This window comes from Rhineura floridana, chromosome 8 (genome assembly GCF_030035675.1).
Source record: "Rhineura floridana isolate rRhiFlo1 chromosome 8, rRhiFlo1.hap2, whole genome shotgun sequence".
In the NCBI taxonomy this organism is placed as follows: Eukaryota; Metazoa; Chordata; class Lepidosauria; order Squamata; family Rhineuridae; genus Rhineura; species Rhineura floridana.
Window position 1 is genome coordinate 36,599,269 of NC_084487.1, and position 18,594 is coordinate 36,617,862.

The 18,594-nt window shown below is 38.0% G+C and overlaps 1 protein-coding gene across 2 annotated transcripts in view; it reads right to left on the reverse strand.

Annotated features, from left to right (window-relative positions):
* The window catches only part of SLC41A2 (solute carrier family 41 member 2), a 63,027-nt gene that overhangs the window by 4,907 nt on the left and 39,526 nt on the right, over window positions 1-18,594 (reverse strand). For both annotated transcript variants that reach the window (XM_061638908.1, XM_061638907.1), the window contains 4 exons: window positions 15,217-15,364; window positions 13,717-13,796; window positions 7,817-7,948; window positions 6,922-7,070 (listed from right to left, as the gene is read on the reverse strand). In XM_061638908.1, the coding sequence (XP_061494892.1) occupies window positions 6,922-7,070; window positions 7,817-7,948; window positions 13,717-13,796; window positions 15,217-15,364 (509 nt within the window). The remainder of the gene's footprint in view (window positions 1-6,921; window positions 7,071-7,816; window positions 7,949-13,716; window positions 13,797-15,216; window positions 15,365-18,594) is intronic.

An 18,594-nucleotide genomic window follows, 5' to 3' on the forward strand; every position in this document is an offset into this window, starting at 1 on the left:
TTAAATCAGGAATTAGGAAACTGGCCTTCCAAATGTTGCTGGACTCCCATTCTCCCTGACGATTAGTCATGCTGGCTGAGGCTAATAGGAGTTGGAGTCCCGCAACATCTGGAGGGCCACAGGTTCCCCACCCTTGAAATAAAGAATAAATTGCAAGTGCTGGTTGGCCTGCCTACAGTCCTACTGATATCATACTATTAGAGGTCCTAGTGCTGTCCATTAAAGAAGGGCTCTCTAATGTGAATTGCCCACCTGTAGCCCCTCTTTCATTTTCTAGATGGAAATACAATGTGCACTAGGCTGGCCACATTAGTGTGGCTCTCTCTCTTCCTAAATAACCAAAAGCCTTATAGGCAACATTCAAACATTGTATTAAACCAGTTTAGCACAACATGAACCACAGCGAGCCTTGCTCCTTTCTCTCTCTGCCACATCTGATTAACAGTGGTTTGTTATATTGTCCAGATTAACAAACTGTGGTTAATATTAGCTATGGATAGTGAATGAATGAATGAATGGTTTATTGTTCATAGCCATTGGCCGCCACAATATATAAAATATATTAAAAAGTACATATAACACCAAATCAGCATACATATAATACTATGGATAGTTTAAAACAAGCCAACATCAAACTGTGGTTTCTGAAGCTGTTTTTTTTAAGCTAACCATAGTTATTGTTAACCACAGTTCTGGGTCCAGACAATACAGCAACTTGTGATTAATTAAAAGTAGAAGCAAAAGTTTCAAATTCTTCATGAAAGGAGGAGAGTTAGTGTGCATGCCTGAGGTTTGTTCACACCACACTACACCACAGTTTAGTACAATGAGTAAAGAGACAGCAACCATGCACACAGAAAACACAGCCCTTCATTACGGAAGAAACAAGCCAGAAACACAGTGAAATTTGTCTGTCTATATACACACTTTTGTCTTGCTTTAAGCTCCTATTTATAACGTATGCATTACCAATATTAATAAGCAGTTCTAAATTTCTAGTTTGGTCTGCAGTCAAGCATACTTTTATACCTTAGTGGGAAAAGAGAACTGGCATGATTACTAGCAGAAACCCACTGGAATTCTGCCCAATTCTGATCTTCCTTATGTTCTCTGCTGTCCTGTTATCTCAGCTTCCTCCAGAACTAGTGATGCAGCAACCTAACATGCTGAACATGGTTTCCCCCCCTTCATAGGGGGGAAAACTCTAGACATTTATCAGTTTATCTAGGTTTTCCCATTATTTTACTTTTCATTCAAATCTGTACAACATACAGATGTACATTTTAACATGAACAAGAACCAAACTTGTATCATTTTATAACTAATGTAGTCCAGGACCTAGATTTAAATTGCAGCTCAGTCTTAAGTCTGATCCAGAGAATAGTTCATTAACAAACTGTTATGTCCTCATAAATAGAATTTAAACAATGGGTTTCCACACATTAAATTGGTTTTGCAAACAATAAATATGTCCAGCTTGCAACTCACAATGACCAGGTTTATACAACACAATAAGCCAGACCATGCAAGGTTTGTCCAAACCAGGACTTGTGGCTAAACTTTCTCCTCACTAGCTAGCAACTGTAGCCGACTTTTTGAAAAATGTTCAGGACGTGATGAGTTACTGTCAGGACACTAGAAAAATCTCATCAGGGCAATTAGCAGAGATACATTTTTTATATTGCTGAAGCAGAAATGTGATCTTATTATGCTTTTATTAATTTTGCTTCTCAAAAGCTATTATCTTCTGCTATTCCAATTCTGCTTTGAGGCAAGTTAAGGGATAAATGTTCCCAAATACAGTAATATTCAACCTCTGGGAAACAGAGTGTTGTTTTTATAAAAGAAGGGTCAGCAACTAATCTTATGAGTTCTCTGACTTACATGAGCAGGAATATTTAAAATGCACTATTTTGCAGGGCAACAACGTTTTTGATTCTTAGTGGATACAATCAATTTTATTTTACATTGCCAAATTTATTGGGCAATAATGTCTAGTTTCCCATTACTTGTTTATTCCCAGAGCCCTTAACACAACTGTGTTCTGAGATTTGCCTTGGAGGTGTGAAAATTCCAGTGGGCTCTTTACTGGATCAGCAGGAACCTGAAGTACAGAGGCAGCCTTTGAAAGTCACAAGCGCTGAATCACAAAACTGACAGCTTCGCTACTCCAGTCTGGCCTTCAGTCTGATGATGGCTGACAAGTCTGAAAATGAAGTCTTTTTCTTTATACCCAGCTGAATATAGCTCAAGCAGGCTATATTTTACTCTTTTTTTCTAAAGAGTATCATTTAATCATATATACACAGCTATCTCACAGCAAGATTGTCCTTTTATAAAGAATACATCAATCACTTGAATTTGTACCATTTACTGAGAATAGTTTGTATTCCATGTCTGCAGTATAGATGGATCTAACTTAATTCAGCAATACGCATTATTTAACTATGCCAATAATGAGTGCCAGATATATATCTAATACATGAAGTAATAGGTATTTTATAGTAGCTAAATTATAACAATCTCTAGAGTACCTGTGAATTCATCTTGTGATGCAGATAAATCTTGTGAAGGAAACGTGCACAGTACCTGGGGCCACAGTGTTACATTATTAAAACTGCTACAGTCATTTCTGAATAGCATGCCAAGTATCTAAAATTCTTCTAAAATATTCAGGCTCATATCCAGAGAAAATGAGTTGCACAAGTCCCATTGAAATCCATGGAAAATGTATTTATCTGTTTAGAAACACAGAAAGCTGCCTTACACTGAGTCAGATCCACTGGTACATCTAGCTCAGTGTTGTCTAGCAGCAGCTCTCCAGGGTATCAGGCAGGAGTCCTTCCTGTCTCTGTGGGGATACGCTGGTGACCGTCTGTATACAAAGCAGGTGCTCTACCACTGAGTTACAGCCCTTCTCCTGTTTATTTTACTTGCAGAAAATTCTATACCACTTAACATGTAAAATGCCAGTGGTGTGCCTTTTAAAACTTGAAAGTATATACAAAATAAAACACAGGAAAAATAACAATAATCTATAAAACAGGGAGAAAGCTCAACAAGTGGGGTGCCACAAATGAAAAGGCACCCACAGATCTTAATGTACAGGGAGGTTGATGTCATGCTCCAGCATCAGTCTTCAAGGCTGATGTTGGAAGTGCATCAAGAACCAAAATCAAAGCACCCCAAAAAGCACCAAGAACCAGAACCATCTAGGAGCACATATTAACATTTTAATTCACATGATCCCTGCCATTGTTAGACCCTGCTCTCCTTCCTCTCTGGCCAGGAAAGGAACAGAAGGTAGCCATACAATGCCTGCTACAAGAGTAATAAATAAATTCACATCGTCTAAGTTGTCCAATGACTGACTTAGATCTGTTCAAAGTACTGGAAGTATTTCAGCCTTCCTCTAATAGCAAATTCAGATGGTTGACTTCCTATAGATTTGGAACCAAAACAGGGTAACCTACTGATTCCTATATACTTGGATACTCCCCACGTATGCTATTCATATTTTAAAAGAGAATGTAAAGAAAACATCCACCAAAAACAACCCAGTGAGGACTGACCATGCTTAGTGGTTTCCAGGAGTCACAGAATGGGAGGGAAAAGTAAATTATCAAGAACCATTTCAGGCTTCAGGCCATTTTTGCCTTTAATGGGAAAGAGACAGGAAGAGGGTGACCCTGTTGATTCTCAATGGTCTCTCAGCATATTTTCATTCAATTGATCATGATTTAACTGGAGCAGCTCTGTGAGTTGGGAGTTGGAGGCACATTGTTACAGCTGCGGGGCCAAAACCAGAGAATGGCACTGAGTACTGCTTAGTCCCTTGGCTTTTGGGCTGTTTAACATCTATATGAAGCTGCTTGGAGCAGTCATACTGGGATTTGGAGTGTGGTGTCATCAGTATGCTGATGATACCCAGCTCTCTCTCTCCATACCATCTGAATCAGGTAAGGCTGTGCAGGTACTAGACCAATGTCTGGAGGCTGTAAAGGGCTAGTAAGCTGAGAATGAATCCTGATAACACAGAAATACTGTTGGTGGGCAGTTCTTGCATCTGGGAACAGGGAAGATGGCCTGTGCTTGACAAAGTCTCTCTTCCCTGAAGGAGCAGGTATGTAGGCTGGCAGGCTCCTGGATCTAGTTTTGTCATTTAAGGCTCAGGTAGCTTCAGTGGCTTCGAGTGCCTATTTCCAGCTTGGACTGGTTTGCCAGCTACAACCCATCCTGGTCAGAGATCACCTGCTCCTGACTAGACTACTGCAATATGCTGTACATAGAGCTACTCTTGAGAATGATCCAGAAGCTGCAGCTGGTACAAAATAGGGTCAAACACTGGGGGGGGGAAGGAAGCAGTATTTTGCACAATTTTGCTATAGAGTAGAGGATGATAGGTTTGAGGACTCTGAAATAGCTGTTGGTGAAGGGATTTCTCTAGCAGTCCCGCCCATCAGGGTGTCCTCACAGGCCTTCATCTTGTGTACTACTTCACGATTATTTTCAAAAACCAGAATGAGACAAGAGAGATTTACTTGACTGTATCACTTCTGCCCTTATTTTGACACTGCATCAGATAGCAGACACAAAACAGAGTTTAGGATAGGTCAATTCACTAGAAAACACTTTAAAAAGAAAGAAAGAATGTATTAGCTGTTTTCACCCTAGGAAAGTCACACATTTTCCTTAATGAATTTTAACCTATTACAAAGAACAGGTTCAGAAAGCAGACATAATCATTACAACAGAAGGAAAACGCAAATAAAGAACTGCAGAGGTTTGCCCTAAAATCAACTGAATGAATAACGAATTAGATAGGACAAAGCAATGTTAAATCAAATCAACTCACATAACTGTTTATTTCTTTGGGGCATTATTTTATTCTGGGTTTGTAGAGAAATTAATTTCTATTTAAAACAGAGAATATTTTCAGCTTATTTGCTAAAATGCAGGTGGTGTCAAATAAACTGTGACTCAAAATGAAGTTGAAAGAACAAACATTAAATACCAGTGGAGCTATGCTGGCTATGTTGGCAACCTCTGTTGCTGAAGATGTTGACATACAACTCGTTTGCTTGATAATTAAAATGACAGTAATTGTCCAAAAAACTCACACAGTCACATGTCATAAGGCATTTAACAGGAGTGATTGGTGAGGAGTGCCACCATACACCTGGCCTCCTGACATCAGAATCACTGCTGCTTAGCGAGAGGGGGCGAGACAGTGGAGAGATTGGCACCCTGCGGGAGCATCAAAAGGAATACTGGATTGGTTCTGCCAAGTTTCCACATAGCACTGACCTCCCCGGCTCTTTGCCCTTGCTGGTAAATGGCAGCAGCTCTGCCACCAGAAGACCAGGTACCTCCTCACTGCTTCTTGTATTTAAACTTCTTACAAAAGTCATAGCATCTTCAAAACTGCTACTCTTAAAAGTGATTGCCTGAGTGTTTAGGAAATGGCAGCCCAATATTTCTCTGAGAAGATACATGGGTAAAATAATATCTCTTGTTGACTTCCAGATTGTCCTGTCTGATCAACCATGTTGGTGCTTAAGACTGGCAGATGTTTTAGACAGACCACAAGTTCTGTAAGGTGTTTAAACAGTCAAATTGTTTGTACCTTATGACACAATTATCTCACTATGGACTCTTGGGCTGTAACTGGCTGTGAGATTTTTCTAGTCTTACCAACAAGAAAAACAAGGGATGTGTCAAAGGGATCACAGGAATGAAAAGCTAGGAAGCAGAAAGCCTAATAAAGATAATATTCTATTAAGTGTGTGTGCTTCTATATGTGTCTTAGGCTGCAAGGAATAAGCCCCACTGAACACAATAGGACTTGTTTCTGAGTAAACACGCATATGATTGTGCTACAAGTCTTGGCATATTAGAGCTTAGTATGTGTTAGCAGGGATACCTGTGCAGGAAGTTGTGCAGTCAGTTGTGCAGGTAGTTATTCAAGCACAAAAAAGAATTAGGATTGGAGTGCAAATCAACAATGAACTATACATATCATCTTAATAAATGAGTAATGAAAGGGAGGGTTCAAGTGCCAAGCTATCCTCATAACTGCTGCTTAAGACTGTTGGTAGAAGGTGCTGACAAAGATGCTGCAAAACAACATATGCAAAGTGAAAGATAGAAAGTTAAAACAGCTGTTTGGTGCACAGCTTACAGTTTTTCAGTGCCTGAACAGTAAGGAGATTTGTGAATGTTAGTATAGCTAATAAAACAGTAATAGCAGAGATGTAATTTAAAAAGACAAAAGAACCCTCTATTAACAGTACAAAAAGGGTGAAAAATATAATTGACTGGACTGAATATTTTCATACAATATGATCCTTGCTCATAAAGCTAAGCTGATTCCTTATTTTTTTTATCATTAATTTTTATTCAAATTTTCAAAGACAAAAAACAAAACAAAAATAATTAAACAATAAAATAAAATGTTGACTTCCAATTTATCGCAGATCAGTTATAAGTCTACAATATATAACAATCCTGTCTCCTAAATTATATTATAAAATCACTTTCCTCCAGTAGTTATCTTAATTAATCATCAAATCTCATAAACATTACTTTATTCTTCCCACAAAAAGTCAAAGAGAGGTTTCAGTTCCTTGAGAGAGATATCTTTCAATTTTTCTCCAAATAAACATGTCGAATAATCCATCTCATTCAGCTAAGCTGATTCCTGATGCATTGCAGCCTAAGGAATTTGGATGGTATCTCAAGAATCCTTCCAACTAAAGATGCAAAAGTTGATGTTTAGCATAGCAATTTATTACATGCAAGATGAATTCATAATTCACAAAGCAGGACACTGGGTTATTCAGTCTCAAATGTTTGAAAACAGACTTCAAATATAAGCGGTCTTAAGAAACAAATAATATTTTCAGATCTTTTTATCCTTACCTGTAAAATGGCTGTGAACAAATATACCACAATGAAGATTGGAGTCAAGGATGTGTGGCCACTTTTCATTAAATGAATAGTATACAAGAAAATTAAATGCCCAGGAATCACCAAGAGCAGAAGAACCTGGGCTGATTTATTATTTACTCCTGAAAATAAGAATCACAAATTACATGATCAGCTTAGTGCTTAAAAAAAAAATCAAATGTGCAAACAAGATGCAATTTGTGAACAAAAAAAGTTAATGTATTTTTTTTGGCAGTATGATGACCAATTTATTCATTTTTAATTTTAGCAATTAACTCCTGAATGCTCTGGAAAGGTAATAATAAAAAATAAACCAACATAAAACAGTCAACCATTTTAAAAAAATTGGAGATAAAAAACAAATCGTTGAAAGTTTTACTTCTCATAGCTAATTTCCCTCTAGCAAACATCAGTGTCTTACATTGCATCTAAAAACATTAAGGCTGCAATCCTAACCCCATTTACCTGGGAATAAGCCCCATTGAATTTAATGGGACTGACTTCTAAGTAACATGGTTAGGATTGTGCTGTAAATCTCCAAGACTAGAAAATTTCAGAGTTGATGACTGGACACAAAGAATGACTCTGTATGCATGTTGTGGTCTAACTTGTCACACTTAACCAAGCTGGACTTGATGGAACACAAAGGAGAAAAACATTCTGATTTCCTTAGGAGTGTTGGGACCACTGATAACATTTAATTTCATCCATATCGAATATTAAGATCTGAATAGGTTCTAGAAATTCTTAATAATTTTTTTCTACACAAAGTTCAGAGACTAATTAACTCTTACATCTGTGGTATTTTCCTATCTAGCAGCCAGCCAATAATGGGATTATGCATGAAAGGAAGATACACAACACACACCTGTACCACAATATGTCCTGCATGGATAATAGCAACCCTTGGCTTCTTCTGGTAATTCCCCAGGAACACTGTGTAAATGTAAATATGTAGAAATTCTGCTTGCTTGAATTGCGACTAGATTACCACCAATACCTATATAATACAGGGAGGAATAAATTTAATTGTTTATTAATAATTAGGCAACAAAATAGCATAACAAATCTAGTGAGAAATTTCCTCCTGTCTCTTACTGTTTTATGCCTGTCACACAGAGGGCACATAACAGAAGGCAACACACAAGTTGCAGCCTGTCATTTGATGATAGCCAGCACAGCTGATGACTTATTTCTACTGCTAATACATTTATGATAGGAGCTACATGGAAAAACAGAGGAAAGCTATGCTAACTGAGTCAGCTTAAAATCTAATTACATTTATAGAAGAGCTCCTATATGTATAATAGGTGTCAAAAGCAAGAGATCAAGAGCCCATGAGATGTAAGAGATACGAACTTCAAATACTCTGTGAAGCCTTCTTATTGGTCTTATGTGTACTTCTCTCTCTCTCTGCCTAACCTATCTCACAGGGTTATTGTGAGGCTAAAACAATGCTCCAAGCTCTTGAAGAATTGTAACAAACCAATATGCTATATGCAGAGCTTGGAAAAGTCACTTTTTTGAACTACAACTCCCATCAGCCCAATCCAGTGGCCATGCTGGCTGGGGCTGATGGGAGCTGTAGTTCAAAAAAGTAACTTTTCCAAGCTCATATGTACAACTAATGACTGTGTTGGGAGCATTATTTATTTATTTATTTATTTAGCTGGAAGCTTACAGAAAAAAACTTAAAACCAATAGTAGGGATTAGTAAGGGATCTTACATGTTCTTGAATGGCATGAAACTTAGGGCCAAACTAAATATGATGTGTGAGACACGTGGAGTGTCTGTTTTACTTTACTGTAATCATTGGGGGATCTGGAATTGATCAGAACAGTGAGGCAGGAGGACAAGATGCTTACCCCTTTTCCCTCAAGCCATGTTTCCCTACAAAAGTGCCTCAGCCAGCTGCTTTTGTTCTTGCAGGGAAAATGATACATTTTCCCTCCATGGGGGAAAAAGCAGGGAGAAGAGGCAATTCTGATAATAGAAATGGTCTGAGAGGAGAGATTTAAGCCCAGCTGTACTACTACTGATTAAATTTGAAACTTCCATGCAGCTACAGGAAAGTTTTAAAAATCTGTATCTGATCCTCCCCTGCAGGGATGGGGGACAGATTAAGATGGTCCACCCCCGGAGATTAATGGAATCCACAGGATTCCTGAATGCCCTGGGGGAGTTCCCAGTAGATAGAGTAGGTAACCCTGTTGAAGCCCTTGTCATGCTGTGGAACAGTGAGGCGTGTTGGGCTCTTGACACGGTTGCCCCCGAGTGCCCTCTCTGGCATTGTGGAATCCAGTTTGCATCTTGGTACACCAGTGAGCTAAAGGCAGTAAAACATCATAATCGTGCCTACGGTGCGGCAGTGAGGGTGGCAAAGATGGCCCACTTCTCTGCCACCAATGCATCCTCAAGTAACCATCCAGCTGAGCTTTTCCATATTGTCAGGTGCCTGTAGACATCAGCTCCAGGAAATGGAGTTTTAAACCCTTCAGAGGCCCATAGCAGTCTTGATGCCCCATCCACATCTACTGTAGTCTCCAGTGAAGTGTCCAGTGCAACATCTGCTGCAACTTTCTGGGATCTATTTCAGTTGATGCAGCCTGATGACATGGACAAGGTGCTTGCAATGATGCAGCCAGCAACATGTCCTCTTGACCCTTGCCCTTCTTGGCTTATTAAAGCTTGCTGAGAGGGTTTGACCAAGTGGATCCAGGGTGTAGTCAATGCATAGTTGTGGGAGGGAGTGGTTCCAGCTGCCCTGAAAGAGGTGGTGATCCAACTGCTCCTGAAAAAGCCTACCCTGGACCCATTGGTTTGCAACAACTACCACCTGGTCACAAATACCCCTTCTTAGGGAAGGTGATGGAGAGGGTTGTGCTGCAGCAATTGCAAGTACTCTTGGATGAAACAGATTAACTTGACCCATTCCAATGTGGGTTCAGGCCTGGTTAAGGGACTGAATGGGGCTTGGTTGCCCTGATTTATGACCTTTATCAGGGGGGCAGGGGAGCCTGACCCTGTTATTCTTTACTTGATCTCTTGGCAGCTTTTGATACCATTAACCATGGTATTCTTCTGGGCCAACTTGATGAGGTAGATATTAGAGGCACTGTTTTACAGTGGTTCCAGTCCTGTCTCCAGGGTCATTTTCAGAGAATAGCATTGGGTGATCTACTGTAGTCTCCAGTAAAGTGTCCGGTGCAACATCTGTACTGGGTCTTTCAGCCCCCTGGCAGTTGCGCTGTGGGGTGATGCAGGATACCATCTTGTCCCCCATGCTGTTTAACATCTATATGAAGCCATTGGGAGCAGTCATCAGGAGATTTGGGGTGAGGTGTCAGCAGTACGCTGATGATACCCAGCTCTATTGGGTTGGTGGTTCCCGAATTTGGATAATTGGTCAGTTGCCTGCTTTGGATGGGGTTGTACTCCTTCTGAAAGAGCAGGTCCCTAGTCTGGAGGTGCTCCTGGATCCACCTTTATCACTATAGGCCCATATGAAGGATTGCCTTTTACCAGCTTTGGCTGGTAAGACAGCTGCTGCTGTTTCTGGACCGGGATAGCCAGACCACTGTTGTCTGTGCCCTGGTAACCTCCAGGCTGGATTACTGTAATATGCTCTATGTGGGACTACCCTTGAGGTTGGTCTGGAAGCTGTGGCTGGTGCAAAATGCGGTGGCTGCTCACTGGGGCAGGGTATCGCCAACATGTCACCCCACTGCTGAAAGAATTGCACTGGCTCCCCATTAGCTACCAGACTAAGTTCAAGGTTCTAGTTTTGGTGTACAAAGCCCTGTACAGCTTGGGACTGGGATACCTGAAAGACCGTCTTATCCCTTATATACCCATTTGATCACTGTGTGGCCTCCTGCAGATACCATCTTATCGGGAGGCCCGTTCCGCACAAAATAGGAAGCAGACCTTTCGTGTAGCGGCACCAACCCTTTAGAATTCCCTCCCCTTAAATATTAGACAGGCACCAGCGCCTACTGAAAACCTTCCTCTTTCAACAAGCCTTTTATGTTGAGACCTTATCCCAGTCTGCATCTGTGTTGGAGTTGCTTTTTAATGTTGTTACACTTCCTTTTTTTAAAAAAAAAAGTTTTTTAAGCTTTTAAAAAAAATGTTTTTAAAGATGTTTTGTTTTAATATATTTTAAAATCTGTTTTTATGAAGTTTTAAAGTGCTTTTAGTGCTTTTGTTTGCTGCCCTGGGCTCTTATTGGGAGGAAGGGCGGGATATAAATCTAATAAATAAATAAATAAATATGTATGTGTATTTTTATTAATGTAGCAATAGATGTGTTCTAGTTTAATAAAAATATTTTATATATTTATTAAAAAGTACCAGTACCCTAAAAACTGTCAGAATTCCCTCCCTAATGTGTTATTCCCTTACCAACACAATCATTCATTCAGATTTCTAACCCATCCTTCATCAATTCATGATCCCAGGGCAGTTTACAACATAAAACATATTATTATTATTAAGATAGTAAAATGTACATAAAGTCATCAAACTATCAAACAGCACTTGAATGGACTCACAGACTGCTTCAGAAAAGCAAGCTTTAACAATTGCAGACAGAGCAGCTGGCAGCAAAAAAGATATAATAAAACAGTTTACGTGTTCTGGGAAGCTGGGGGGCACCTATTGTGATCTCAAAGGCACAAATAAAGTTATATTTTTCTTTGTATAACATGTTGCTCCTCATTGTTGTTCAGCTGGGATAGAGAACCACATTCAGCCCAAGGGCTGGATTCAAACCTGGTTAGTCTTCCAAGGCTCATCACATTCAGATGGTGAGCAGGACCAGAAGGAAAAACAACAGATGTGAAAGTGGGCAAGGGCAAAAAAAAAAAAGCATTTTTTAACATATATTTTATACATTTTTCATATTTTACATTCAATTCTCCCTTAGTCTTAGGGGGACTTGTACATAAAATGTATGTAAAATATCAAAAAAAACTAATTCTAGCCCTAGGAAGGTCATGGAAAGTAGCAGAGTAGATTGAAATAATTGAAAGGTGATGTCACATGATTGGCAGGTAGGTGGGGTTGCTTGAAGTGGGTACATAAGCCATTTGGAGGGGCCTAGCAGGCTGTCTTACACTGCTGCTTTACAGCCTGATCCTATGCATGGTTACTCAAAAGTAACGTGGTTGGAATGCTCCTGAGAAGTCACATTCTGTGACACTGCATTTATGTCCTAGATGAGACATTAGGAGTCTTTAGTGAAAAGGAAAATAATCACATAAGTTTGTTACTTTTGTTCTCCACCTCAAAATATGGCATGCAGATGTAGCAAAAGCGGGCTGTATTATTCTGCAGTCCAAAACAACTGCAGCTATTTGTTTCAAAATGAGAGAGAGAGGCTGTTACAGTAAGTCTTTTAAGATCTTTTAAAAGGCTATCGCAGAAAAAGTCAGTGTTGTTAAATGTGTAATTTTAGTATGAGGCTTGTGACTGTTAGCATTTTTCTTAAAACCACAGTTCCTGTGTTATGTATAAAGTCAAGAAATGCAAATTTTATATAAAGTTGCTACACTTGCCATTGAAAAGGACAGTTTAGATACACAAACCTAGAAGACTGAAATATAAGGGCAGCAACATGTGAAGTGTCGTTAAGGCAGCAAATGGTAACATCCAGATTTTTAAAAGGCAAGACTTTTGTGGGGCTTGAGAAAATATAAAGTGTTCATGAAGCAATGAAAGGGGGGGAAACTGCCAAAAGGACAGGAGCAAAAAACCCCCACTCCTTAGACTACCCAATAGTATTATGATTCATAATATTAAAGGGAACCCACTTGGCAAGAGTGCACACTAAAACCATTTGTACCTGTTTAAAGAGGAACAACACAGGGTAGAACCCAGGATTACTGCCAAAAATGGCAGCCCCAGACAAAGTTCCTCCCCTACCCCTACCCCCAGTAATGTAGTACCTGTTAGTACATGTCTTGATATCATTGCACTCATCAGCCAGTTTTGTGGAATGTAGTGGGGAAATGCACAGCATAAAGATATCAGGACACAAATTAGGAAAGGAGGAGGCTCAACAGGGGGCTGCCCATGTTGTCAAAAATATATTTCTAATATTTTTACATTTTGAGTTATACTATGGTTCTTAGAGGCTTGTGGAATTTATTCACTGCCAAGATTCTGAAGAATGTTTGCATTAAAATAATTGGGAAATATTCACTATAGTTATCTATATGCTTTTAAAATGTATGTGCATGCTAAAAAAATTTAATACGTTTCATTCACTCAACAACACTGTTTACAAAGCTATTCTAATACCCTGCTGTGCTCTCTCATGCTACAGATGATCTCATATGTATGGTTGACTCAGTGTAATGGAATATAATTTATTATGTGTACTGATGGGGCACACTGACTTTTGCAATGTTACAAACTGAAGTATTACAAAGATACTGAAGGTCCTTTGTGTCTACCCAAATCTTTACAAGGATATAAGTATAGATTTCTAAGAGAGTATTTTAAAAACTGTTTTTGGGGTCTAAACATATAAACCAAGATAGCTTTAAAATATTTTTTCATTCTCACTCATAGCTTGAATGTATATTTATCTTTTCCTCTGTTACAACACAAAACCAAAAACTGTTTTTACTCCAAAATTATAGTGTGACTTTACAGTAGTATATGCCCACCCACTTATGTCTCAATTTGGTCTGGAATATTCTTTCATCTAACCGGCATGCATTAAGCCACAGCAATTTTAAGAAATCCTGTGTCTGTCTTACCATTGATTACTGGAGTATAAACAACAATCCCAACCAAATTAGGATCAGATACAGTTGTGTCCAGAATAAGGCCACCAATACTGAAAAAGAGTTCAAGATTTCAAACACTGTCAGACAGAGTAAAAATTATTCCAATTCTCTGAACAATGTAGTTTTTTAAAAATGATTCTGGAAACTCTATATTTTGTCTGAGGTTTGTTATATTTTTGCTGTATGAAATGATAAACAGATCTAACAAATATATTGAATGTTCTTAGCATTTCAGGAAGAAAATGATTCAGTGATTCATGGAAGAGATGTAAAAGGATGAGTTCAAACATAAACATTCACAAAGTTATCATTTATTGTAAAATCAGCCCCCGCCCCCAGACCTGAAAATACAGCAATGTTTGGTTGCTGGATGTCCAGCATGCAAGTCAGCAGTTAAGATTTGTTGGTATGATAAACACAAATAAAATATGTGAGTTTGATCCAACCAAAGTTCAGAACATTTAAGTCCCACAGATTTAAATGGACAAGATTAGAGTTTGTGCTTAAGTATCCAACTGAAGTCAGTGAGACATAGAGATGTAAAATCTCCAGAAATTTCAAAGCCATGGGGAAAAAACATAGATTATTTTCTGGGGGGGGTTTTCCAGAGGGGAAAGGAAATTTTGGGGAAAGTTGAAAAATATATATTACTTATTTTTTATCACCATTTACAGTTCAAAGGTCACTTTGTTACTTTAGAAACATAAAATGTATATTATGTGGTTTGCCATTAAATTATCATGCTTGGTATATTAAAAGTACAGTTTATTCAGACATAATTACAAATTTAATTTACTTTTTAAATTAAAACAAGTTAAAAATGGAGATGCAAGCTGCTGAACTGTAAAGAACCTAGCATATCTTTTGTTTTTCCAGTTTATGAGAAGCAGGCAAAAAAACAATAAAAATCAGGAGAAACCATCGACATTATAGGAAGAAAAGAAAATTATTACTTATTCTGGAAAGTTTTATGTCTTTTCTAGTTCTACCACTGTGTCAACTAGACATAAAGCATCCATTTCCATAAAAAGAGCTGAAAAAAACTGAAGACTACATGAAATTCAATCAGCCTCATTTTCTGAGCTATTACTATCAGCTTCTGCTTCTTCATGTTTATATGATTATATTAATCAAGAACGTCTGAAAATTGAAGATTTGCCCAGATTGAAACAAACTTCTATACCCTTTCACATGTCAGAGTCCAATTTTTATTTTTTTTTCAGAAAAAAAGGTTTTTTTGGGGAAAAACATTTTTCTCTAATTTTTCTGTTTTTTCCCCATGCCTTCACATCTTTAGTGGGGCATAAATGTTCTTAACTCCTCAGTTAAGTGCTGCACAGGGATATATGTTCTGACCATTCTTTTGCATTATTTGTTATGTACACCATCTATTTACAGCACATCTATAGCTGGACTGGGACCCTTTAAAAAAACTTTTTCCTGAACTCAGTTGTAGTGCAAGCTACTTACCTGCTTATGACCATAGCAGTTATAACAGGCTCCCACCCTGAATGGAGGACAGTTCTTGTAGCTGGATGTTTAGCAGCAATTACAATCCACATAGGAGTCAGAGCCAAGAAAAAGGCACCAGCTAAAGGAGATATATAATAATATTTCTCTGCAATAAAAACACAGCAAATTTATTATTGTTTATTATTGTGATTGTCTATAACATTCTTGAAATTTTGTCCTGTATTAAGAAAATTGATTTACTAATTTTGAAGGATCCACAACTTGGGTTGTACTTCATGTTAGTTGCACTCAGAGTAGATCCACTGAATGTAACAGATATGACTAATTTGGGTTCATTAATTTCAGTGGGTCAACTCTAAGTAGGACTTAGTTGAATACAATACCTGTTATTTGTTGATTATAAACCTTTTGTATTTTACTCCTCATCCCATTGTTATTAATTAGGTCTCATCTCCAAGAAAGTTTAGGATATCAGTCTCAGGAATATTATTTTTTGCTTGACTAGCCACAGTTTTTGTCACTTGATCTTTCTACAGACAGTCCATTTTTTCAGACTTAACGACAGCGTCAATTTCTACTTCTGGACCAGGATTGATACATACACCAATTGCCAACATAAAGCACTAATAAGTATTGTATTTATTTTAGGATTGTTAGCATTTGCAACCAGATTGTCAATGCAGAATTAAAAACAAAATGAATATGAAATATTCTGGGTGCAATTGCTCTTACAATTGTAATTTAGTTCTAGCAAATCTAAAATGCTATTAGTTCTAGTAATAACAGGAATGAGTGTAAAAACATTTCAGTATAAAGAAGGCCAAGAGAATAGATTTTATGGATTGCTTGCTTACTTTGCATGAATCCATTCTCATCTGTTCACTGTGACAACCAAATTAATTGTTTCAGTGAGAGATATTACAAAATGATTTTGGTATTTTTAGAAGGCTTAAAAGCAATATTTGCTTGGTTCTTTATTTAATCTTCCAACCTTCCATATGTTCTTTATAACTACCCAAGGAGAGTCCACACATCATGATTGCCCAGTTTATTTCAGTCCATCAGCATAAGGCCTTTGAACCACAATCAAGCCCATTTGTATAACTCTACATTATACTTTAATACTTCTGTCCTAGTGAATTATTTTACTCAGCTGGGTCTGTTCATAATTTAGTAAGGCTCCTCTCAGCGTAAAATAGCAGCAATGAGATACAATACCGAAAAAAAGACTGTGCTGCAGATTAACCTATAAGGACTTGAATGAATGTGTTGACAACAGAACCTGCAGGGATGCCCATGGTGATCTCCCTATTCTTCCAGGGAACACCATGTACAGGCTGGGCACTGAAGCAAAGCAGTCCTACAAGTTTATAATCATTGTGGGGGGAAAGCCCCATTGCCTCAAAAATATTATTGAGTGGGGGAGAGTACTCTACAGTCACCCTCTAGAGGTTGAGGAAAGGCTCACAGAATACTAAATTTCTATGGGGTTCTTGAGCTTCACAATTTCCCCCTCTCCTATTCCCATTACCCACGATTTCTGTAGTGTGTCATGGAAATATGAAGAAGTTATATCCTGTCCATCTAATGGAGCCAAGAAAGTCCCAAATACCGCAGCACTCAACTCAGTGTGTACACTTATATACTAAAATAGCAAAGTATGTTAAGTGTACACTTTACCTAGCTACATGACAGGGGAGCGAAGAATTAAGTGACTGCCCTATACTGTAGCAACCTGCCCACAACAGTTGTGAAGTTATTGTTTTACAAAAACTCTAATCACTCATAATCACCACATGGCCTAGGTCCTAGACAATATATATAACATGTACTTGTGGTTCATACAATTGCCCAAGTGTCTTTGGGGAAAAATAATATATAAATATTATAAATGAATGATTCAGTTGAAAAAGCAAGTATCATTTCATACAGTCAGTTATACAAACCTACTTATCATAGCCTAAAAAGCCAAGGTAATTTATCTTAGGACATACAGAAAGGAAGAAAAAGCTATGATAGCAGAGATCGCAAAAGTTAAGTAACATATGGAAAAATATTGCAGCTATTATTTGTTAAACATAAGAACATAAGAGCCTGCTGGATCAGGCCAATGGCTTGTCTTGTCCAGCATCCTATTTTCATACAGACACCTGTGGGAAACCCACAAGCAGGACATGAGCACAAGAGCACTCTCTCCTGCTGCAATTTCTAGGAACTGGTATTCAGAAGCATACTACCTCCAACTGTGGAGGCAGAGCATAGCCATCGTGGCTAGTAGTCTTCGATACCCTTATCTTCCATGAATTTGTCTAATCCTCTTTTAATGCCCTGCAAGTTGCTGGTGATCACTGCCTTCTCTGGGAGTGCTGTAACTTAACTATGAGCTGTGCCTGTTCATGAGTAAATGATCAAGAAGCATGAAGCAATATCAGCAGCAATATTTTGAGATAGTCTTATTAATAGCTACAATGACCCAAGGAAAAAGATACCAAAACTTCATATCAGTGACCTCATCCCTTTCAATGAATACCATTATTTATCATAATGTATATAGAGAAATGTTGTTTTACATTCATGGCAGAGTGCTTTTTTCAAATAGATTCAGCATAAGAATCTCTGCTTCTACTATTAGACTTCAAACCTAGACACACATTTAATTTGGTAGTTATTTCCACTGATTTTAAAAATAAACTTCTGAAGCCATTGCTTCAAAAAGATATTGAAATTATAGCCCAATAGAGCCCTCTAGTGTTTCAAGGGGATATTAACACAGATTGTATATTATTATAAACATTAATTAACATCAGCACAGAATGGGGCCAAACCAGGTAATCAGAGCATTTTCAGAAAACTATCTTATCTTCAGACCAGCAGGTCCAATTAAACATTTGTTTTCCAAATGCCAGCCAAATATTTTTACATACCAATTAGTTAAAGCAACAGGACTCAAACAAAAGACTTTGGCTCCAGAACAGAGACACTTTATTTTCTGAGCCACTGTGGTATCTTGTCAGAGGAGTGAGCTACTGGCACACTCTCTTCTGGGCTTCAAAACTACTATTGCAAATGACAAGACAATGGCAGTATAGCTACAATGTCAGTAGCAGTGATTCCCAAACTTTCCCCCATGCATCCCTTGAATGTTGCTGGATCTTGGCAGACAATTTCTGTTCTATTTGTTTTCTGTTTTCTGTCTGTTGTAGCAATTGTAATGCACTGTGCTAGATGCTGTATGATTTTTAATTATAACTATTGCTTCTTCTATTTCTTATTTTATTCCATATAATTCTAATTATAATACAAGAAAATACAAGAAATAAAATATACAATTAAAAATCACCATTAATATTTCATTTATGGATGTGCCATCTCCTG